Below are 21,666 nucleotides of genomic sequence, written 5' to 3'. Positions count from 1 at the left end.
TGTGGACATTGCTGCTATAAACATCGGGGTGCACGTACCCCTTCGGATCCCTATATTTGTATCTTTGGGGTAAATACCCAGTAGTGCAATTGCTGGATCGTAGGGTAGCTCTGTTTTCGACTTTTTGAGGAACCTCCATACTGTTTTCCAGAGTGGCCGCACCAGCTTGCATTCCCACCAACAGTGTAGGAGGGTTTCCCTTTCTCCGCATCCCCGCCAACATCTGTCGTTTCCTGACTTGTTAATTTTAGCCATTCTGACTGGTGTGAGGTGGTATCTCATTGAGGTTTTGATTTGGATTTCCCTGATGCCGAGCGATGTTGAGCACTTTTTCATGTGTCTGTTGGCCATTTGGATGTCTTCTTTGGAAAAATGTCTGTTCATGTGTTCTGCCCATCTCTTGATTGGATTCTTTGTTCTTTGGGTGTTGAGTTTGATGAGTTCTTTATAGATTTTGGATAGTAGCCCTTTATCTGATATGTCATTTGCAAATATCTTCTCCCATTCTGTCGGTTGTCTTTTTTTTTGTTGACTGTTTCTTTTGCTATGCAAAAGCTTTTTATCTTGATGAGGTCCCAATAGTTCATTTTTGCCCTTGCTTCCCTTGCCTTTGGCGATGTTTCTAGGAAGAAGTTGCTGCGGCTGAGGTTGAAGAGGTTGCTGCCTGTGTTCTCCTTTAGGATTTTGATGGACTCCTGTCTCACATTGAGGTCTTTCAACCATTTGGAGTCTATTTTTGTGTGTGGTGTAAGGAAATGGTCCTGTTCCATTCTTCTGCATGTGGCTGTCCAATTTTCCCAACACCATTTGTTGAAGAGACTGTCCTTTTTCCATTGGACATTCTTTCCTGCTTTGTCAAAGATGAGTTGACCATAGAGTTGAGGGTCCATTTCTGGGCTCTCTATTCTGTTCCATTGATCTATGTGTCTGTTTTTGTGCCAGTACCATACTGTCTTGATGATGACAGCTTTGTAATAGAGCTGGAAGCCCGGAATTGTGATGCCGCCAGCTTTGCTTTTCTTTTTCAACATTCCTCTGGCTATGCGGGGTCTTTTCTGGTTCCATACAAATTTTAGGATTATGTGTTCCATTTCTTTGAAAAAAGTGGATGGTATTTTGATGGGGATTGCATTGAATGTGTAGATTGCTCTAGGTAACATTGACATCTTCACAATATTTGTTCTTCCAATCCATGAGCATGGAACGTTTTTCCATTTCTTTGTGTCTTCCTCAATTTCTTTCATGAGTATTTTATAGTTTTCTGAGTACAGATCCTTTGCCTCTTTGGTTAGATTTATTCCTAGGTATCTTACGGTTTTGGGTGCAATTGTAAATGGGATCGACTCCTTAATTTCTCTTTCTTCTGTCTTGTTGTTGGTGTATAGGAATGACACTGATTTCTGTGCATTGATTTTATATCCTGCCACTTTACTGAATTCCTGTATGAGTTCTAGCAGTTTTGGGGTGGAGTCTTTTGGGTTTTCCACATAAAGTATCCTATCATCTGCAAAGAGTGAGAGTTTGACTTCTTCTTTGCCGATTTGGATGCCTTTTATTTCTTTTGTTGTCTGATTGCTCTGGCTTGGACTTCTAGTACTATGTTGAATAGCAGTGGTGATAGTGGACATCCCTGCCGCATTCCTGCCCTTAGGGGGAAAGCTCTCAGTTTTTCCCCATTGAGAATGATATTCGCTGTAGGTTTTTCATAGATGGCTTTTATGATATTGAGGTATGTACCCTCGATCCCTATACTCTGAAGAGTTTTGATCAAGAAAGGATGCTGTACTTTGTCAAATGCTTTTTCTGCATCTATTGAGAGGATCATATGATTCTTGTTCTTTCTTTTATTAATGTATTGTATCACATTGATTGATTTGTGGATGTTGAACCAACCTTGCAGCCCAGGGATAGATCCCACTTGGTTGTGGTGAATAATCCTTTTAATGTACTGTTGGATCCTATTGGCTAGTATTTTGGTGAGAATTTTTGCATCCGTGTTCATCAAGGATACTGGTCTGTGATTCTCCTTTTTGATGGGGTCTTTGTCTGGTTTTGGGATCAAGGTAATGTGGCCTCATAAAACGAGTTTGGAAGTTTTCCTTCCATTTCTATTTTTTGGAACAGTTTCAGAAGAATAGGTATTAATTCTTCTTGAAATGTTTGGTAGAATTACCCTGGAAAGCCATCTGGCCCTGGGCTTTTGTTTGTTGGGAGATTTTTGATGACTGCTTCAATTTCCTTAGTGGTTATAGGTCTGTTCAGGTTTTCTCTTTCTTCCTGGTTCAGTTTTGGTAGTTGATACATCTCTAGGAATGCATCCATTTCTTCCAGGTTATCTAATTTGCTGGCATAGAGTTGCTCATAATATGTTCTTATCATTGTTTGTATTTCTTTGGTGTTGGTTATGATCTCTCCTCTTTCATTCATGATTTTGTTGATTTGGGTCATTTCTCTTTTCTTTTTGATAAGTCTGGCCAGGGGTTTATCAATCTTGTTAATTCTTTCAAAGAACCAGCTCCTCGTTTTGTTGATCTGTTCTACTGTTCTTTTAGTTTCTATTTCATTGATTTCTGCTCTGATCTTGATTATTTCTCTTCTCCTGCTGGGTTTAGGCTTTATTTGCTGTTCTTTCTCCAGCTCCTTTAGGTGTAGGGTTAGGTTGTGTACTTGAGACCTTTCTTGTTTCTTGAGAAAGGCTTGTATTGCTATATACTTTTCTCTTAGGACTGCCTTTGCTGCATCCCAAAGATTTTGAATAGTTGTGTTTTCATTTTCATTGGTTTCCATGAATTTTTTTAATTCTACTTTAATTTCCTGGTTGACCCATTCATTCTTTAGTAGGATGCTCTTTAGCCTCCATGTATTTGAGTTCTTTCCTACTTTCCTCTTGTGATTAAGTTCTAGTTTCAAAGCATTGTGGTCTGAAAATAGGCAGGGAATGATCCCAGTCTTTTGGTACCGGTTGAGACCTGATTTATGACCTAGGAAATGATCTATTCTGGAGAATGTTCCATGGGCACTAGAGAAGAATGTGTATTCAATTGCTTTGGGATAGAATGTTCTGAATGCTTGTGAAGTCCATTTGGTCCAGTGTGTCATTTAAAGTCTTTATTTCCTTGTTGATCTTTTGCTTAGACGATCTGTCCATTTCAGTGAGGGGGGTGTTAAAGTCCCCCACTATTATTGTATCGTTGTCAATGTGTTTCTTTGCTTTTGTTATTAATTGCCTTATATAATTGGCTGCTCCCATGTTAGGGGCATAGATATTTACAATTGTTAGATCTTCTTGTTGGATAGACCCTTTAAGTAGGATATAGTGTCCTTCTTCATCTCTTATTACAGTCTTTGGTTTAAAATCTAATTTTTCTGATATAAGGATTGCCACCCCAGCTTTCTTTTGGTGTCCATTAGCATGGTAAATGGTTTTCCACCCCTTCACTTTCAATCTGGGGGTGTCTTTGGGTCTAAAATAAGTCTCTTGCAGACAGCATATCGATGGGTCTTGTTTTTTAATCTAATCTGATAGCCTGTGTCTTTTGATTGGGGCATTTAGCCCATTTACATTCAGGGTAACTGTTGAAAGATAGGAATTTAGTGCCATGGTATTGCCTGTAAGGTGACTGTTACTGTATATTGTCTGTGTTCCTTTCTGGTCTATGTTGCTTTTAGGCTCTCTCTTTGCTTAGAGGACCCCTTTCAATATTTCTTGTAGGGCTGGTTTCGTGTTTGCAAATTCCTTTAGTTTTTGTTTGTCCTGGAAGCTTTTTCTCTCTCCTTCTATTTTCAATGACAGCCTAGCTGGATATAGTGTTCTTGGCTGCATATTTTTCTCATTTAGTACTCTGAATATATCCTGCCAGTCCTTTCTGGCCTGCCAGGTCTCTGTGGATAGGTCTGTTGCCAATCTAATGTTTCTACCATTGTAGGTTACATATCTCTTTTCCCGAGCTGCTTTCAGGATTTTCTCTTTGTCTCTGAGACTCGTAAGTTTTACTATTAGATGTCGGGATGTTGACCTATTTTTACTAATTTTGAGAGGGGTTCTCTGTGCTTCCTGGATTTTGATCCTGTTTCCTTCCCCAGATTAGGGAAGTTCTCTGCTATAATTTGCTCCAGTACACCTTCTGCCCCTCTCTCTCTTTCTTCTTCTTCTCGGATCCCAATTATTCTAATGTTTCATCTTACGGTATCGCTTATCTCTCGAATTCTGCCCTCGTGATCCAGTAGTTGTTTATCTCTCTTTTTCTCAGCTTCTTTATTTTCCATCATTTGGTCTTCTATATCACTGATTCTCTCTTCTGTCTCATTTATCCTAGCAGTTAGCACCCCCATTTTTGATTGCACCTCATTAATAGCCTTTTTGATTTCGACTTGGTTAGATTTTAATTCTTTTGTTTCTCCAGAAAGGGCTTCTCTAATAACTTCCATGCTTTTTTCAAGCCCAGCTAGTATCTTTAAAGTGATGATTCTGAACTCTAGATCCGACATCGTACTAATGTCCGTATTGAGTAGGTCCCTGGCAGTCGGTATTACCTCTTGTTCTTTTTGTTGAGGTGATTTTTTCTGTCTCGTCATTTTGTCCAGAGGAGAATAGATTCGAATGAGAGAACAAAATGCTAACAGGGTAACAACGTCCCCAGAAAATATACTGTAAACAAATCAGAAAAGACCTGAAGCCAGGGGAAAAGAAAGGGAAAGAAAGAAAAAAGAAAAAGAAAAAAAAAGAAAAAGATAAAAACAAAAACAGAACAAAACCAAAAAAACCAGAATATGATCAAATATGATCAGGCTGGTGCATAGATCAGTGCCACACACTAGATTTTGGGTGTATTTTGGTCTGTTAGAAGAAAGTGCCTCCCAAAATTTTAAAGAAAGAAAAACTTACATATGTACAAAAATAAGGGTTGGTATGATGAAAGGATGGAATATGACTGTAAGGATGGAAATTATAAAAAATTTTATAAAAGGAATTGATAAGAAGTTGTTTGAAAAAAGAAGGAAGAGGATTTAAAAAAAGGAGAGAATGTGATCAGGCAGGAGAGTAGAACAAAACCATACAGTAGAGATTTAGGGTATATTTTGATCTGTTAGAAGAAAGTGTATCTCAAAATTTTGAAGAGAGAACAACTTATATATATATATGCCAAAAATAAGGGTAACTACTATGAAGGGATAGAATATGACTCTAAAAATGAAAAATGAAAATGTTTTTTAAAAAAGGGATTGATAAGATGTTGGTTGAAAAAGGGAAAAAGAAAAATTAAAAAAAAAAAAGACAGTTAAAAAAAAATTAGCTTTGAAAGACTAGAGAATCATGGTAAAAAAGCCATGGATTCTATGTGCATTATTCGGAGTTCTGCCGTTCTCATTGATCGGTAAACTTGGTCTTGGCTGGCTGTTCTTGCTGATCTTCTGGGGGAGGGGCCTGTTGCTGTGGTTTCCAAATGTCTTTGCTGGAGGTGGAATTGCCCCCCCCCTCCCCCGCCCTTGCCAGTCCGGGCTAAGTAACATGCTTTGGTTTGCTCTCGGGAGCTTTTGTTCCCTGCAAGCTTTCTGTACAGCTTTGGAGGCCGAGAGTGAAAATGGCGGCCTCCCAATCTCCACCCTGGAGGACCCGAGAACTCGGGGCCCCGCTCCTCAGTGCGTCCCCAGAGAAAAGCCGTCAGTCACTCCCGTCTCCCCGGTCTCCGGCCGCACTCCGTGCTCACCCGGCCTGTGACCGCGCGTTTCTATCTCTGGCACCCGACCCCGGGTGGAGTCTCCAAACCCAGCAGATCCCTGCGGCGCACTCCCGCGGGGCTCCTCCCGGGGGAGGAATGTGAGTCTCCCCGGATCTGCCGCTTGTTGGGTCCCTGCTGGAGGAGCAGTGGCCCGACTGTGCCGCGGATCACGGTTTATGGCAACCCCGAGCTGAGAGCCTGTGCCTCGGCTCTGTCTCTGCAGCCGGCTTCCCCGCTCCGATACCTGGGAGCTCTGCCGCACTCAGGCACCCCCGGTCTTTCTGTGACCCTGAGGGTCCTGAGACCACACTGTTCCACGAGGGTTCCACCCCCTGCTTAGCCACCAGAGTGACGTCCCTCAGTGGAGTAGACTTCTAAAAGTTCCGATTTTGTGCTCCGGGGCTCTATCACTTGCCAGAAGCGGCTGACGGAGGCCCCCTCCCCCACCGTCTATCCTCCCAAATATCGCCTCGGATTCACTTCTCCGCACGTCCTACCTTCCAGAAAGTGGTCGCTTTTCTGTTCAGAGAGTTGTTGCTCTTCTTTTCTTCGATCTCCTGTTGAGTTTGTAGGTGTTCAGAATGGTTTGATCCCTATCCAGTTGAATTCTTGAGACCAGACAAAATCCAGGTCTCCTACTCCTCTGCCATCTTGCTCCGCCCCCTGAGTACTATTTTTTAATATTCAATGATTTGACAGATTTCTGTAATAAAGCTTGGCTTTTGTAAAGCTGGATTGATCAGTCTGGATTTGCTTTAGTATTGCTGCCTCCAGTTTGTCTCTCTGTGCCCACTGATACTCAAAAGCAGCCATATTCAAGATCATCAGCAGTTTTTACTGATGAATTAAAAAGATAGCTTTTGAATTTTCTTCGGATATTTTCTGCAGCATTTGCTACTGTTTATGTTTCCTTCTCGGAAAGATTGCTCCGGTGTCTTTCACGGGAACATGTCCCCTCTTGCTTTCCTGCTGCTTCTGGAGGTCCATGGTCATTCTCAGAGCGACCTCTGTGTTCTCCAGCTTTCCTTCCTTGGCTCACTTTTCCTTCCATGTGTTCTCTCTGAGTTCTCTCATCGATTTCATGGCTGCTCTTGATGTCTTTTTACTGTCCACTTCCCCATCTCTTATCTGTAGCCTGGGACTTGATCTCCTGAGTGCAGGTCCACGGCCAGGGGCCTATAGGGTGCTCTCCGTGGATGCCCGCCAGCTCTCTCGTGACCAGGAGAGGCGTATATCAAGCCAGACACCGGAAGGCATTCTCAAGTCTTCCTTCACCAGTGACCCTAGTACTTCTTCGTCTAGTCCTGCAGCTTTAACTCTGCGCTTTCTCTTCGTCTTTGCTGACACTGTCTTGGTGCCTGTCATTTTCAGGTCTTGTTGGGATCCTCACTGCGGCAGTGACTCTTCTCTGCTCGGTCTTGCCCCCTTGTATCCCACTGTTCACGCTGTGGCTTGAGTGATCTAGCCTAGTTAAATTTCCAGAATGGCTCGCCCTGGGCTGGGGATAAAGTGCCAGACATAGGAGAATGGCATACGAGACCCTCCCTCTGGTCTGGTCCCTATGTAGCTTTAATCTTCATCAGTCTTATTTCCTCAGGATCTGTGCTTCAGCCATCCTGCTGCCCTTTGCCGCTTGATCTCCATATGTAATGCTTTTCTTGTTTCATTTTTCCCAAGCTGAGGTTAGGGCAGGTACTATCTATTTATATAACCTTTGTGTTAACCCTTTCACAGTTCTTTCCATACTGTATTGAAATTACTTTTCTTTCTCGGCAACAGGGCATCTCTTCTTACTGTGTTCCTAGTACCTGGCATATTTTGTAGCACATAAAGTTTGAATTATTGAGCTTCCTTTTCCTCCTTTCCTCATTTGAACTGTGTCGTATTATTGGGATACTATCCTTATTTTAATATTTAATACATTAAGTGCTTATTTAAAAAGATCTAATCTTGCTTTATTACTAATCAGCATCTGAGTGATGTGTCTTGGAGCTCACACCTTTCCATCTGCCTATGGTAGCTGTTTTTGTGACTCGCGTTCCTTCTTCACTCTGAAGTACTGTAGCTGCGGTTTCTTCAAAATCCTGCCGTTCCCAGCCGATTTGTGGTTTCTTGTTTTCCTTTGCTGGTCCTTCTTCGTCTTTTCACTGTCTAACGGGAGAATGCCTTAGGGCTCAGGCCTAGGGTTTCTTCTTTTCTCCACTACACTCATGCCCTAGGGTCTTGGCTTTAAATGAGTAGTGTTTCGATGTTGGTGACTCTTAAGTTTATTTCTCCAACTTGGACCATTCTTCTGAACTCAAGACTTGTATATCAACTGCCTGCTTAACATGTGGACTTGGATGTTTACTAAGCATCTCAGGCTTAAGGCTCCCTAAAGCACCAGCTCTTCCTGCAGCTTCCTCCATCTTAGTAAGTAGCAACTTCCTCTTTTCAGTTGCTCAGGCTGAAAACCTGGAGGTCTCCTTACCTCCTCTTCCCCTCTTGCGCTCCATACCCAGTTTATCAACATCTCCTTTTGGCTCTTCTTTGAACATATGTCCACAGTGTGACCACTTATCACCACCTTATCTGCTACCATGTCTCGTCATAGCCTGGCCAACCTCCCTGCTTCTGCCCTTGCCCTCTGCACTCCATTCTTCACTAAGAAGCCTGAAGAATTCTTAAAAAATCAAAAGTCTGATTTTGCCAGTCCTCTTCTTAGAACCTTCCAGTGGCTCTCTCAGTTCATAGTGACAGCTTTACATCACCTGTCATGCTGGTGTTTGGTCCCTGCTGCTTTTCTGATCTGTCCCTTGTTACTTTCCACCTCACTTTTCTCACTTTTCTCCAGCTACTTTGGCCTTCTTGCTTTCCACAGACTTGCAGAGGCTTCCATGTCAGGGCCTTTGTGCTGGTTTGCCTGGAATGTTCTTCCCAGATATTTACATGACTTATTCCCTCCCTACCTTCAGACCACAGCTCCAGGGACACCCTGTCAGTGAGGTTTCTCTTAGGAGCTTGCAACACACCTGCCTTCCTTTCCCGCTTTGTTTTCCCCCTGTAACACTTACACCATCAAGCATACTTTATACTTAATTGTTGTCTGTGTCCTACCACTGTCAGCTTCCTAAGAGTAGCATAGCGATTATTTCTTCCTGTTCATTACTAAATCAATTTCCTAGAAACTGGCATATCGTAGGTACCTGGTTAAAAATATTTGTTTCATGAGTGTGGGCAGCCTTATATTCCTGACTGGGCACCTGTGCTTTACTTGCATGAAATACAGTGACAGCCACATGATGATTATTATGGATGGCAGTTCAAAGTTCTAGTGCCAACAGCCTGAACTATTGATACAGATGAATTCTTTTCCCCCCAAATTAGTGCTTTTTCGAACTTTAGCTCCCCCTTACCTTTTTTTTTTGCCCCTTCTTAGAAAGGTTCCCTGGTTTGTGAAATTTAAGAAATGTCATCAGTTACCATCCTCTTGGGAATTCACAACTCACATTAGCATATCAAAGGCCATGAGTACTTTTGAATTAAAGAAATCTTTAACTCAGAGTTTTCCATACTTAATTGATGATCCTCTTGAAGATACCAGCAATTATAAAATGCCTTCCAATTTCAGATATGTTAAATCATGAAAAAAAAAAAAGGCTTCAAATTGATGAAATATACTGTAATGATATCCTGAGACACCTATTTGGGAACTGAAATTTATTCTATCAAGGAGTTATAGATATACAGACCTAAATATTAACAAAGGGTTAGTAACAGGCTAATTAAAATAATGCTGCTTCTTGTTCTGATATTACATATATCCCTTTTTCAAACAGCTGATATGAATTCTTCAAAATCGGTGGGAAGCGATGCACCCTGTGTTGTAAAAGTGGTAAGAAAATATTTTAGCTGATTTTCTTGTTTGTTGAATGGGTGTAGTATTTATTTTGTAAGACATCCTCTTTGATAACTAGAATTAATGAAACCATAAGGTACTACATTTTTAACAATGTTTGATAAATGTTTAATAAGACACAAAAGTATCTTTATAGTTTTAAGTAATTTAGTTCAAAAAGTCCATTTCCTCTCTTTTAAATTAGAGTGATCCTGGTATTTGGGGGAAAAATGAATGAAAGTATGGAGGTGTACAAATGTGGAATAAAAATACTCAGCTCATTCTTTTTATTTCAGCTATATTTACAAAAGATGAGCTACTTTTTTATTTATATCCCACAAGACTATACTACTCTAATGAAATTTTATTGTATTTTATCTTGCATTTGCTTCTGAACTTCCACTTGGTCAATTTTTTTCATTTTATTTCCAGTTTTCCCTTCCCCATCCATTTTAGTAAATTTTTTATTTAATTGTGATCACTTTGAACCTTCTTTTTGCTAAACTAATGTTGAAATTAGTTTGTGATGAGTAAAGGTTGACAGCATCCCGTCTGATATAAGCATACTTTGAATAGTCAGGTCAGCTTACACACTGGTGCACTAAAAGGCATTTTAACTACTATTTTTTGTTAAGAATATATTATGCATCTTTCTGCTTGCAAAGTTACATTTCTAACTCCTCTCAAAGTTCTTTACTCTGTGTGAAGAACATGTTTTTGTTAAATAATAGAAGAGATAACAGGTTCTGTTAATTTGGGCAAATTACATAAGTTCCCCACCCCTCTTTTTTTTCTAACGGCTACAGAAATCAGAATTATCCTCAAGTTTTGTGTTTTGGTTTGTTTTATTTCACTTTCTTTTCAATGAGGAATATATTTGATCCCTTGTGAATTAACTCTTTTGGACCTGAGTTGTTTTAGTGATTGTTTTTAATACTTTTTATTCAGGCATAGTTTTTACAAGGAAATCCATGGATACTAAATAATTTGAATACTTTTGACAAGTGCATGTACTTGTACATCTCCCACCTGTATCAAAATATAAAACATTTCTATCACCCCAGAAAGATTTCTTATATTGTGTTCTGGTCAAACCCCTACATCCTGCACCCTTGGAGGTAACTACTTACCCGAGTTTTTTTTCTGAAAAAAAATTTTTTTGTGTGCTGTGGATTATTCTTGCCTAGAATGTCGTATAAATTATACAGTATATACTGTTTTGTTTCTGACTTCTTATGCTCCACAAAATGTTTAATAGACTCCTTCATGTTGTTGGTGTATCAATTAACTCGTTCAGTCTTACTGCTCAGAAAATTATATAGACATAGTCTTTTTTTCCATTTCCTGGATAGAGTTTTTGGCTATTATGAATAAAGCTTTTATAAAAATTTTTGTACAAGGTTTTTATTTCTCTTGGATAAATATCTGAAAGGAGAATTGCTGGTTTATAGGAAAAGTGTATATTTAACAATTTATAAGAAAGTACCAGACAGATTTCCAAAGTGGTTGTGCCATTTTACACATCCACCAGTGAGGTAGGAGAGTCCTGCTCGTTCCAGATCCTTGACTGTGTGGTTGTCAGGTGGGCGGGATTGTTTTGCAGCCATGGTGTTGGGTGTATAGTAGTGTCTCAGAGTTTTACCTGATGGCTGATTTTGATTAGTTTTCCCAAGGAATTGTGCTTACTGGCCATTGATATATTTTGTGACGTGCCTCCTCAGTTTTTGTTTGTTTGTTTGAAATAACTAGGTTGTTTTGCTTTTTATAATTGAGTAGTAAGAGAGTTGTTCTGGATGCAAGTCCTATTCCAGATGTGTGCATTGTAAATATTTTCTCCCAGTTTGTCGTTTGCCTGTTTGGTTTTTTGGATGCTTTTTCTGCACCTTTTGAGATGGATCATAGGATTTTTCTCCTTTATTCTGTTAATGTGGCAGTAATATTGATTGGTAATTTGAGTGTAAAACTTTTATTCTTAACATACACTCCACTTAGTTATGTTATATTATGCTTTATACATAATGCTGACATTGATTTGCCAGTATTTTGTTAAGGATTTTTCCATCTTTGTTCATGAGGGATATTGGTCTTTAATTTTTTTACTAATATTTCTAAATTTTAAAAATGTCCACTCTCATTGTTTAGTTTTGGCATCAGGGTTATTGGCGCTCGGTTTCCTTCTTGCCCTGCAGAACCCTGGATCACCTCCTTTTTACTCCTGGTGCCTCTGTGAGGAAAGCAGAGTCTGGCCTGGGGCTCATTGTGTTTGTTTCCCCCTCCCCTTTTTTTTTTAAGATTTTATTTATTTCTAGATAGAGCGAGAGAGAGAGAGAAAGAGAGGGAGAGAGAGAGAGCAAGGCAGAGGTAGGGGCAGAGGGAGAGAATCTCAAGCAGACTCCCTGCTGAGCGCAGAGCCTGACTCCGGGGCCCTATCTCACGACCCTGAGATCCTGACTGGTCACCCACATGCCCTGATTTGTTTCCCAATTTTTAAAGACCACGGTCTATACTGCCTGAAAGGAGGGATTCCATCTGTTTTGTCCAGTTTTTATATTTGTTTATAGCAGTGGGCTAATTGGGTCCCAGTTACTCTGTCAGGCCTGTAAGTAAAGTTGATACCTTGATGGGCATATCCAGGCATTTTGCTTTTCTTTAAGCCCTTTCATTTTGGATTTTTCTCTCTCTTTGTGGACTAATATTTCTTTTGAAATACTCAGTTTGCTGCTGTATCAGAGGAAGAAAGTTCTTACTATTAAATTGGGTTGTTTGTATGGAAACACAGAATGTTATTTGCATTTGTCTTTGATATGACAGATTAAAATTAAAATCTGCAGGCAAGACCACTTTCTTCTTAGGATCTTAAAGTTTCCATTGTTAGAAGAGAGCAGGTCCACTTATGACTTCTCACAGTCTTGAGGTTCAAAAAACGTGGTTGGCTGTGACTACCTTGCCGTTGGCTGACCTGCACTGCCCTCCCCACGTGTTGGAAGGACAGCACCAGGGCCACACCTGACAGGTGGGGCTGGTGTGTCACCGTGTCTGTCTTCTTCTGGATAGCCTGAGATTTTTCTAACCGTGGTTTGGTTTAGAGTGAAGATGCTCTTCTTTATTATGGGTCATTCTAAGTATTTTAGTTGTTATTTAATGTAACCTCACTTGTACTCCCTGTTTTACTTAAAGAGTTATGAAAAAAAATGAGTAGGAACAAGCATTTCCTAACTGCTTAATAAGGTAGTAAATTACTCTTTATTTCTAGTTTTAAAGCCTTTTGTTATCAAACCTAGTTTAGTGCTCTGCATCTCTCCTGTCTCCTAATTTAGTTCTGTTTCCATTGGCCTGTATTACTTCTCTTTGTCATTAGGACAATGGTAAATAGTCAGTTGATTTCTCTTTTGCATTTAATATCTTAGCAACATTTTCAGTGTGGTAGTTTGTGATCCTGGAAGAATGCCATAAACAAATCAGTGTTACTGACTTTCCTTTTCCTCCCTCGGGGAGAGCCTTGTAGCTGCTATTGCTGGTTCCTTCCCAGATCCTTATCCTCTCTGAATTCCTTGGAACTCTAGTAGCATTCATTCTGTTTACATTTATTTTACCATTTCAGATGCTAATATCCTTCCCACGCCATAGTTGCTTTTAATTTTGTATGTGTTTTTCTGCTTAGCAGGATTTCAAGTTGTTTAATGCTAAGGACCTCGTTGTAAACTTGTTTTCTTTATCACGTTTTTAAATGCCTATTTTATTCTTCTGAAAACTTTGTAGCCATAATTTCCCGTCACCTTTTGATTTCTTGGGGCCACCCACTTTCATCTCTGGTCTGTGTCTTTTCAAGTAGCATCATTTGCCTTCACTTGTGACGTGCTGTGACGTAGCTCTGTCTGCTACTTATTCTGTAAGTCTTTTGCTCTCAGAGCTTTATAATATTAAAGGTGGAAATGGTTCACCAAACACAAGCCTGTAAAATGAGTATCAGATCTTTCCAGTATGAAAATCAAATGTTTATGAACATTTGCCATTTAAAACATTAAGGTCTATTAAAAATCATGTTTTCAAAGAACAGGTACTACTCTTTGGAGGAATTTCATAAGTAATTACTAAAAAAAAGCAAGATACAAAACTACATGTAGTATGGAGGTAATTTTATAAAACAGCCATAAATGTGAAGAAAATATGTCAAAATATTTCCAAATTTTCTAAAATAAGCACATATATTATCTTTGGAGAAAAATCACCTTAGCAAATGTTATTTAAGAAATAATCGAAGGCTGGGTGGCTCAGTCGGTTAAGCGTCTCCCTTCAGCTTGGGTCATGATCTCGGGGTCCTGGGATTGAGCCCGCATTGGCCTCCCTGTTCAGCTGGGAGTCTGCTCCCTCTCTCTCTGTGTGCATGCCCTCTCTCTCTCTCCCTCTTTCTCTGTCTCAAATAAATAAATAAATAAATAAATCTTAAAAAAAAAAAATCAAAGGCAAGTTGATTTTTAATGTGAAATTAGACTTAATAATGCAATGGCATATCAAATCAAACAGTGGTTCTCCACTCCGGTTGTGCGGTATAATCAGAATCTCTGAGTGCAGAGCCTGGTTATTTTGGTTATGGTATTTTTAGTAAAGCTCCCCACAGGATTCTTTTGTGCCTCAAGGTTGAGAACCACTGGTAGAGTGGTTCAGCACCTTCATTATTTTCAGTGGAATCATGCATGCTCATGTGTACTTTTGGGGATCCTTTCATTCAGTGAGGCGGCAGGTTCCCTGTGCTTCTGGTAGGGCTTCCCACCTCAGTGTGGAAGATTTGTCAAAAAATGTGGTTGCTGCTAATATGCATCCCTGCTCTGGGAAAGAGCTTCGGATAGTGAACCCACGAATTTCTTACATTTGGTCTTGAAATGAAGTTAAGACAGACATATTCAAGATAGATGTTTAGGTACATACTGAATATTTTCTCTCTCCTACCAAATGACCGTTCTGGTTTTGTTTAGGGCCTTATTCCTTATTGACTTAGGGGAGCAGCCTTGGAGCCGTGGTGCTGGGGTCACCAGAGATGGTAAACTTGTATTCTCTGCCTTTAGATAACTGAGATACCCTATCTGTATTTTATCTCAGGAAAGATGATGTGCAGTGAGAAATGGGAAATTGGTAAAAAGTTGGATAATGGAAGGAGGAAAAAAATATTCTTTTGTGTTTTCTTGTTAACAGCCTTGATAACGAATTAGTTTTCAGTTACACTTCCCCTTTGCAGTCATGTCAGTGAGCTCAGAGCAGAACTGAGGGGGAGGGCGGGCTTTTGGGTCTTGTAGCCTAACATAACAGTTCCTTATTTCGTGGTCCCTTTACAGTGTGAATGGACATAAAGTCTGTATTTTGAAGTTCCCTGGCAAGAAGTTTGCAGACTGATGTTTAATTTCTCTCACAGACTTTATGAGAAGTGACCTGAATTTTCAATTCATATATCATAATTTTTTGGTAGGAGGGGGAAACTTTATACAGCTTCATTTTTAAATGGCAGCCAGTTGCTTTTAGAGGGTGCCATTGAAATATATCACATTTTAATTTTTTTTCTGTTGTCATCTTCATTTTGACACTTAGAAGTCTTAAAGAAATGTTTAGTGATATTCTAGTTAAAATGTCAGTCCCAATTTCTTTTCTAAATCTTGGCTATTATAGAGTTGGCAAAGTATTTTAGATTTGAAATATGTTAATAAAATTTTAGTTATGAGTTAAGGTATTTTCTTCCACAGAAATAGCGAGCTTTGGCCAGAGTGCAATGCCAAGGAAGTAGCTCCTTTATTTTGTTATAATGGAACCTTATTGGATTAGAAAAAAGTATGAAATGAGCTCAAAGAGCCTTCATTGTAGTGGGGCTTTCATTATAATAGTCTGATTTATATAGGTTGATTCTTATTATTATAAGTTTAATAAATTATTGCCCGAAGGGAAGCTTGGAAATTAAAGTTGATATGACATAGGTCGAAATGGAATGAATCAGAATTTTATACGATGGTAATAAGCCAGGATTTGTCTTAGGAAAACCCCTTTCAAACTTGAATTATATTAATAAGCTATTCTAAAAGTTAGCCTTTGGAGAGAACTTCACCAAAATGTCTTCTCTTGAATTTCCACTACTTTTTTCATTTCTTTCATGGAGACTGCGGCTTCTGCTGAAGGCCTGGCTGTGGGCTCTGAACAGGTACAGGTGTCTATCCAGAGAGCACTGATGGCAAGAAAAGAGCCGCAGGTTATGGTGACACTAGAGGTACTTAGTCCAAAAATTAGGGATTTGGACTCATACCTTATATGTTGGTTAGCTTCTACTTCTTAAGAGGTGATGAGATGCCAAGCCCTGTGTACCATTCTGTATACTTACAGACAAGTATACTTACCTGGAACAAGGCAAGTTTATTTTCAGGTTCTGATCCACGTGTTAGTTGTGTATGTTGCCTATTTGCGGTTGAGTGCTCGTTCTTAACTAGATGCTGCCTGACTCTTTGCAGATTGGCCGACCAGTCTTCCTATACGTGCTTTAACTAGGGATTCCTAAAGCTAGTGAGCCTTATTGTCATTTCTTATAATGCTCTGCTGACCTTGGAACTCCAGCTGCACAGATATTCTGTCCAAAATGACTTTCTTCCCATATTTCGTAAAGGAAGAGCAACCCTAGAATTAGTTTGGAAATGTTAGCTTCCTTATTTGAAGTTTTCACTGCTTTTCAGAATTTTTCTCAGGTTCTCAATAAATAAGATAATACCAACAGAAATGATCAAACATGACATACTAACCACTTTTGATTCAGACACAACTTACTATTTAAAAAGTCCACAAAATTGTAAGGTCTTTTTTACCCTTCCCATGTGTATTTAACAAGGCAAACTCCCAACAGGCTGATACTTCTTGTTTGTCCATGCCTTTTTGTGCATACATAACTCTTTACAATCATTTTAACTGTTACTATCCCTTAAAATGTAAAATGAATGTAGTCCAGTAAAGTTGGTGGAAAACAATTATTACCGAGCCCCAGTTTCCTCTTGACTTTGAATTATCACGTGGGAAGTGAATTGTGGGGCTCCTTAGTTTGAAAAAGGCGGGAATCAGTGCCAGCAAGGAAGGGATGTCACTAAGTGGACAGTGCTTGCTCGCTCTGGAGTTCCAGAAAATTCCCTTTGTGACAAGGTTGGTTTCTGCCAGTCCTGATCAACTAGATACAAGTGTACTGAGAAACAGGGAAAAGAGTTGGATTTTGCCACTAATTGGTTAAGTCGGGTATTGGAATTTTATTAGATCTCAGAAATAAAATTCTGATAGCCCCTTGGTGAAACAGTTTACATGGTTGCCAGTTATTGCTTAAGAGAAAGCTTAACAAAGATGAAAATGAGTTTAAATATTTTTCTTAAACTTCTGTGAAGATGGAGCTGTATATCTGATTTTGAACGTTTTATCACTTACAGAAGTGGACCTTGACAAAAATACAAGATTCATGGACTCTTCTGAGAATATCTAAAACATTTTGAAAGAGGGTGTGCCTTAAACATAGTTACAAACTTAAGTTATCACAATTACATTGGAAAGAAACACTGATGTTTTTTGACATCAGTGCTTTTTGAAGTTTCATTAAAAATGACTCCATAATGTTAACGACTGCTAGCGCCAATTACCTCTTATGTTTTAAGGAGCCCAGTGACAATGGACCTCTCTTTACTGAGTTGAAGTTCTACCAGCGAGCTGCCAAACCAGAGCAAAGTAAGGAATAAGGCACACTTACGCCTACACTCTTAAAGTGACTGCCGCTTGTTGTGTGAAGTCAAGACTAGAGCACTGGATCTGATATTACCATGCTTTTTGTTTTTTACTTGTATGAAAGAATTCTGATCTCTTACTGGGTTTGATATGATAAGATTTCACTTATATTGATATATAGAATAAAGTTAGTAGAGGATATAGGATTTAGTAAATATTGTTAAAAATTGAGAAGTAATCCTAATTCATGTATGGGACTCCCAGTCTTTTTGAGAATTTTTTCTAAACTCTGGAGAACATAACCTGGGCAGAGGGGGATGCTGTAATTGATGAATCAGAACAACCTGCAGGGAAGACAGCTAGACCTCTTCAAGCCCCCCCCCCCCCCCCCGCGGGGGCTTTATTTCCTGGTTGACGACCTTTGGAAATGAGGTAAACAACTTCCATATTGGGTAAAATGTCTTTCTGGAGAAGTGAGTAACCATTTATATCATTAGAACTAGTAACAGCAACTGGCATACTGTGGTTGGATTTTCTTTTTTTAAATGCCTTTCGCAGATTTTTCATTTTAAAGACAATGTTTAGAGCAGGATAAAATTTTGTGGGTTAATAAAAATGTTTTGATTGCAAAGTACTTGTTATTTGTTATTATAATGTATTGTTCACTTTTTTATGAAAAAAGATGAAATCTTATTGCATGTATAAGTACATTCTGCTCTTAATGATTTAAAAAATCATGTAAAACAAAAGTGAAATCACAGGCCTGTGTTTTTTAACTTGTAGTTCAGAAGTGGATTCGCACCCATAAACTGAAGTACCTGGGCGTTCCTAAGTATTGGGGGTCTGGCCTACATGATAAAAATGGAAAAAGGTAAAAATTTGCATGTTTTGTGTTTCTTCTCCTCCCTGTTTTGAGCATTCACTGTCCATGGTTTACTGAGCACCTGCAATTCTGCCGGGCCTCCATCTGGGCTGCAGGGCATGCACTTAACAGAGATGAACAGGACATTATCCCTAGTCTGGAGGACTTGTGCAGAGCACTAGAACTGACTAGAGCCCAGCTGATGAGTAGGAACAAAGCAAAAGCACCCTGCATTTTTTTCCTCTTACAAATAAGCAAGCAAGCAAACAAAAACTCCATGTCATTTATGGGAAAGGGAGCCCTTCAGGCTTCAGTTTGGTGTTTCATATTAGATACATGATCTGCCCATGGCAGCATCCTCCTCTTTATGACATTTCAGTCTAGCTGGTGAGAAAACACAAACAAGTATGAGACAATTATAACCACTAAGTGCTACTAAACTGTGCGACTCTGCTTCGTTCGTGTCTTAGGAGTTCTGAGATTGGAGAGAGAACCTTGTTGGCACCGCTGAATTGGAGAAAACCTCCCATACTTTGGTGCATGATTGACATTTTAAAAATATTTGAATGAATGAATGGAACTTCCTGGAGTAAGGCTGGCAGCTGTCCGAGAAGTAGATTTAGTTCGGTCCTGGGGGTATATTGGTTAGGGTGCTTTCAGCTGCAAGTAAAGGAAAACTTTGACTCTGCTCTCTGAAGTGATCGTCAGGGATCCAGGTTCCTTTATCTTGCCCTTTTTCCCCTCCTCCTCTTGGCTTTGTGCTGTATTAATTCTCCATTGTGTGGCCTCAGGGTGGCTGCCCCATTTCTAGGCATCACATGCAGACACAGCAGCCCATGGCAGTAGAAGGTATTGCTTGTTCTGTGTTTCACTTCCCTGGCAAAGGAACCTCCCTTCCTCTCATGTTTCTTGGTCCGGGTTTTATCGGTGCTCATTCTTAAACCAGTCACCGACAAGGGCCAAGCGATCACAGTGATTGGCATGGCAAAGCATGCGGCCATGTGGAAGAGGATGGAATGCTTGAACCCAGTTGGTGCTCTGTTGGAAAGGATGGAGAGGAGAGGTAGTTGTTGGGTGGGCAGCCAGCGCTGTTTTTCTCTTGGCAGTTCTTATCCTGGGATCTGTGTACCTCTTAGGGAATATGGCGAACTTCCTGAAATGATAGCATTTTTTGGTTACATATGGTTTTGCTGGGACAAGTCTCTATAGTTTTTATGAAAATTTCTGGAGAAGTAGTATAGAGCAAGGAATAATTATATATAGAGCAGGGATTCTAGAGCCAGACTGTTTGGTTTCAAATCTGTGTTTTGCTCCTTAAAATGTATGTGACTGGGTAAGTTACTCCTTTTGGCCTCAATTTCCTCATCTGTGAAATTGAAGAATAGCTACCCACTTAATAAGGGGGATGAAACGTAAAGCTGTTAGAATATATGTAAAATACTGTGTTAGCTTTTACTTTAGCTTTTACTCTCAAAGGGGTCTTAATCCCTTAAATGTTCAGAACTACCGATTTAGAAAACCATTGGAGAACATGATACGTCTTAGGCCGGAGAGTATTGCAAATGCAGGGGCCTGGTAGGTCTCTGGCCTGCCTTGTGGCACTTGGCATTGCTCTTTCTCAAGGTATAGGATGTGCATGTGGAAGGGGGAAAGAGCCTGAGGCCAGTAATGGAAACCATCAATGTGTACTTTCCTGGAGTCTTGGATAAATGCAAATGATAAAATGCAAATGTTGGAAAATCAGTTGATGTGTATAATTTGAAACAGGCGATTAGGGGATGATTTACAGTACTGGTGGAGTGGTCTGTGAATAAAAACAAAGATGTACTCAGTGTGATGTATTAATAGATCTCATGTTGAATTAAGCAGTTGTGTTTTAGCCCTCTTTTAGACTCTTAGCAGAGGTTGTATTTTTGTTACCCCTGTATTATTTTATACTAATTACATCACTTACTGTAAAAACAAATGTGTGTGTGTGTCCTGTTCTCATCCCTCAACCTTTCAAAACCTGTTGTACAAAGGAAATCAGGAAGTCAGAATTATTGTTCCTTCTTTATGATGATAGAGTTCGCAGTGTACTGGAAAATCTTATATGAATGAATACATTTTGCCTCTCACTAATTGCATGACTTTGGACAAATCACTTTACCTTTATAGACTTAATTAATTTATTCATTAAAATATGTTTAGACAAGTTGATCTCTCATTCTCTTCCAATTCAAAAATGAATAGAATCCTGATTTTTTTTTTAATTTGGCATGTTGTCTTTTAATGTTAGCTTTCCTTCCCTGTTGAACGTGTCATGTGGTATGTGTTGTAGGCTTCTCAAATAAAAATAAGGGGATTTTTGTGTACCACTGACGTTTATTTGTTTGGATATGTTTAGTGTAGAGGTGAAAAACCATGGTGCCACCACTTCCTACAGGACAAATTACCAGTCATCGGTTTTCTTCTGCTGTAAAATGGGGCGAATAGGAGCCCCTGCCTCACGAGGGTGATGTGAGGTTGACACACACTAGCACGTGTGAAGTACTCAGAACAGTGCCGTGTTCAGACCAAGGCTTTAGTCCGTGCTCGCTGTTGTTACGATCATCATCCCTAATCTTATCCCCATTGGAATGTACATTGTGAGTGTGGCCTTGGTTTTTACTGATTTATGGAGTGATTTAACCAGACGAGTCAGAATTTGGAAAACTTGATAAAGATAAAAGTGATCCTCAGAGCATACGGTGAACTGTGTTACTGGAGTGAGGTGTTGCTTTTCGGGCACACACAGAAACGTCACTTACGGTTGTCAGATGTTGGAATTTGAGTGCCAGAAAAGATCTCAACACGCATAAGGCCCCACGCTGTCATTCCATATCTGTGGGAATTAGGTCTCACAGAAGTAATGTGACTCCGCCAAGGTGACCTAGTGGGTTTGTGGCAAAACCAAAAATCTGCACGTTTCCCCAGGATATTTGTTCTTCCCTAGCTTTTGTCCTTTGAGTATTTAACATATAGCCCTTTTATACCATTTAAACAATTTTATTGAATTTAGCTATTATTACAGCATCTCTTGATAGTCTCGATTTTAATAAAATGTTAATACTGCTAAAATGTGCCCTGAAAGTAGAGAAAAACAACAAGCTAATATCCAGAAACATAAATTAACTTTGGTGTGAGGAAAATCCATGATACTAGTCTTACATGGATGGTCTCCTCTTTCCTGTGAATGAATCGCGAGCATCTGTCTGCGGGCTGATTAGCTCACGTTGAGTAGTGTCGCAGGAAACCACCTGGCTGCCACCAGGAGGAGGCCCTCTGGGCAGCACAGGGAAGCACTCCCAACTCTTGAGATTTCTAGTTGGAAGAAAGGGTTTCAAATGTTTGTCTTTCTTTCCTTCTTTCTCCTTTTTTCCCTTTTCATTCTGCTTTCTCACTAAACATGGCCTTGAAAAAATTACTGTGAAGGGAGAGTAGTCACTGCAAAGTAGGTTTTC

The 21,666-nt window shown here is 39.7% G+C and overlaps 1 protein-coding gene across 4 annotated transcripts in view; it reads left to right on the top strand.

The window, feature by feature from the left end:
* Positions 1-21,666, top strand: part of VRK1 (VRK serine/threonine kinase 1) — an 81,842-nt gene that overhangs the window by 34,624 nt on the left and 25,552 nt on the right. For all 4 annotated transcript variants that reach the window (XM_021679687.1, XM_044917978.1, XM_021679688.1 and 1 more), the window contains exons 3-5: positions 9,539-9,594; positions 17,256-17,325; positions 18,106-18,193. In XM_021679687.1, the coding sequence (XP_021535362.1) occupies positions 9,539-9,594; positions 17,256-17,325; positions 18,106-18,193 (214 nt within the window). The remainder of the gene's footprint in view (positions 1-9,538; positions 9,595-17,255; positions 17,326-18,105; positions 18,194-21,666) is intronic.

The sequence above is a fragment of the Neomonachus schauinslandi genome, chromosome 9 (assembly GCF_002201575.2).
Source record: "Neomonachus schauinslandi chromosome 9, ASM220157v2, whole genome shotgun sequence".
Lineage (NCBI taxonomy): Eukaryota > Metazoa > Chordata > Mammalia > Carnivora > Phocidae > Neomonachus > Neomonachus schauinslandi.
Note: the sequence above shows the minus strand (reverse complement) of the source record. Positions and strands in the feature narration are given on the sequence as shown.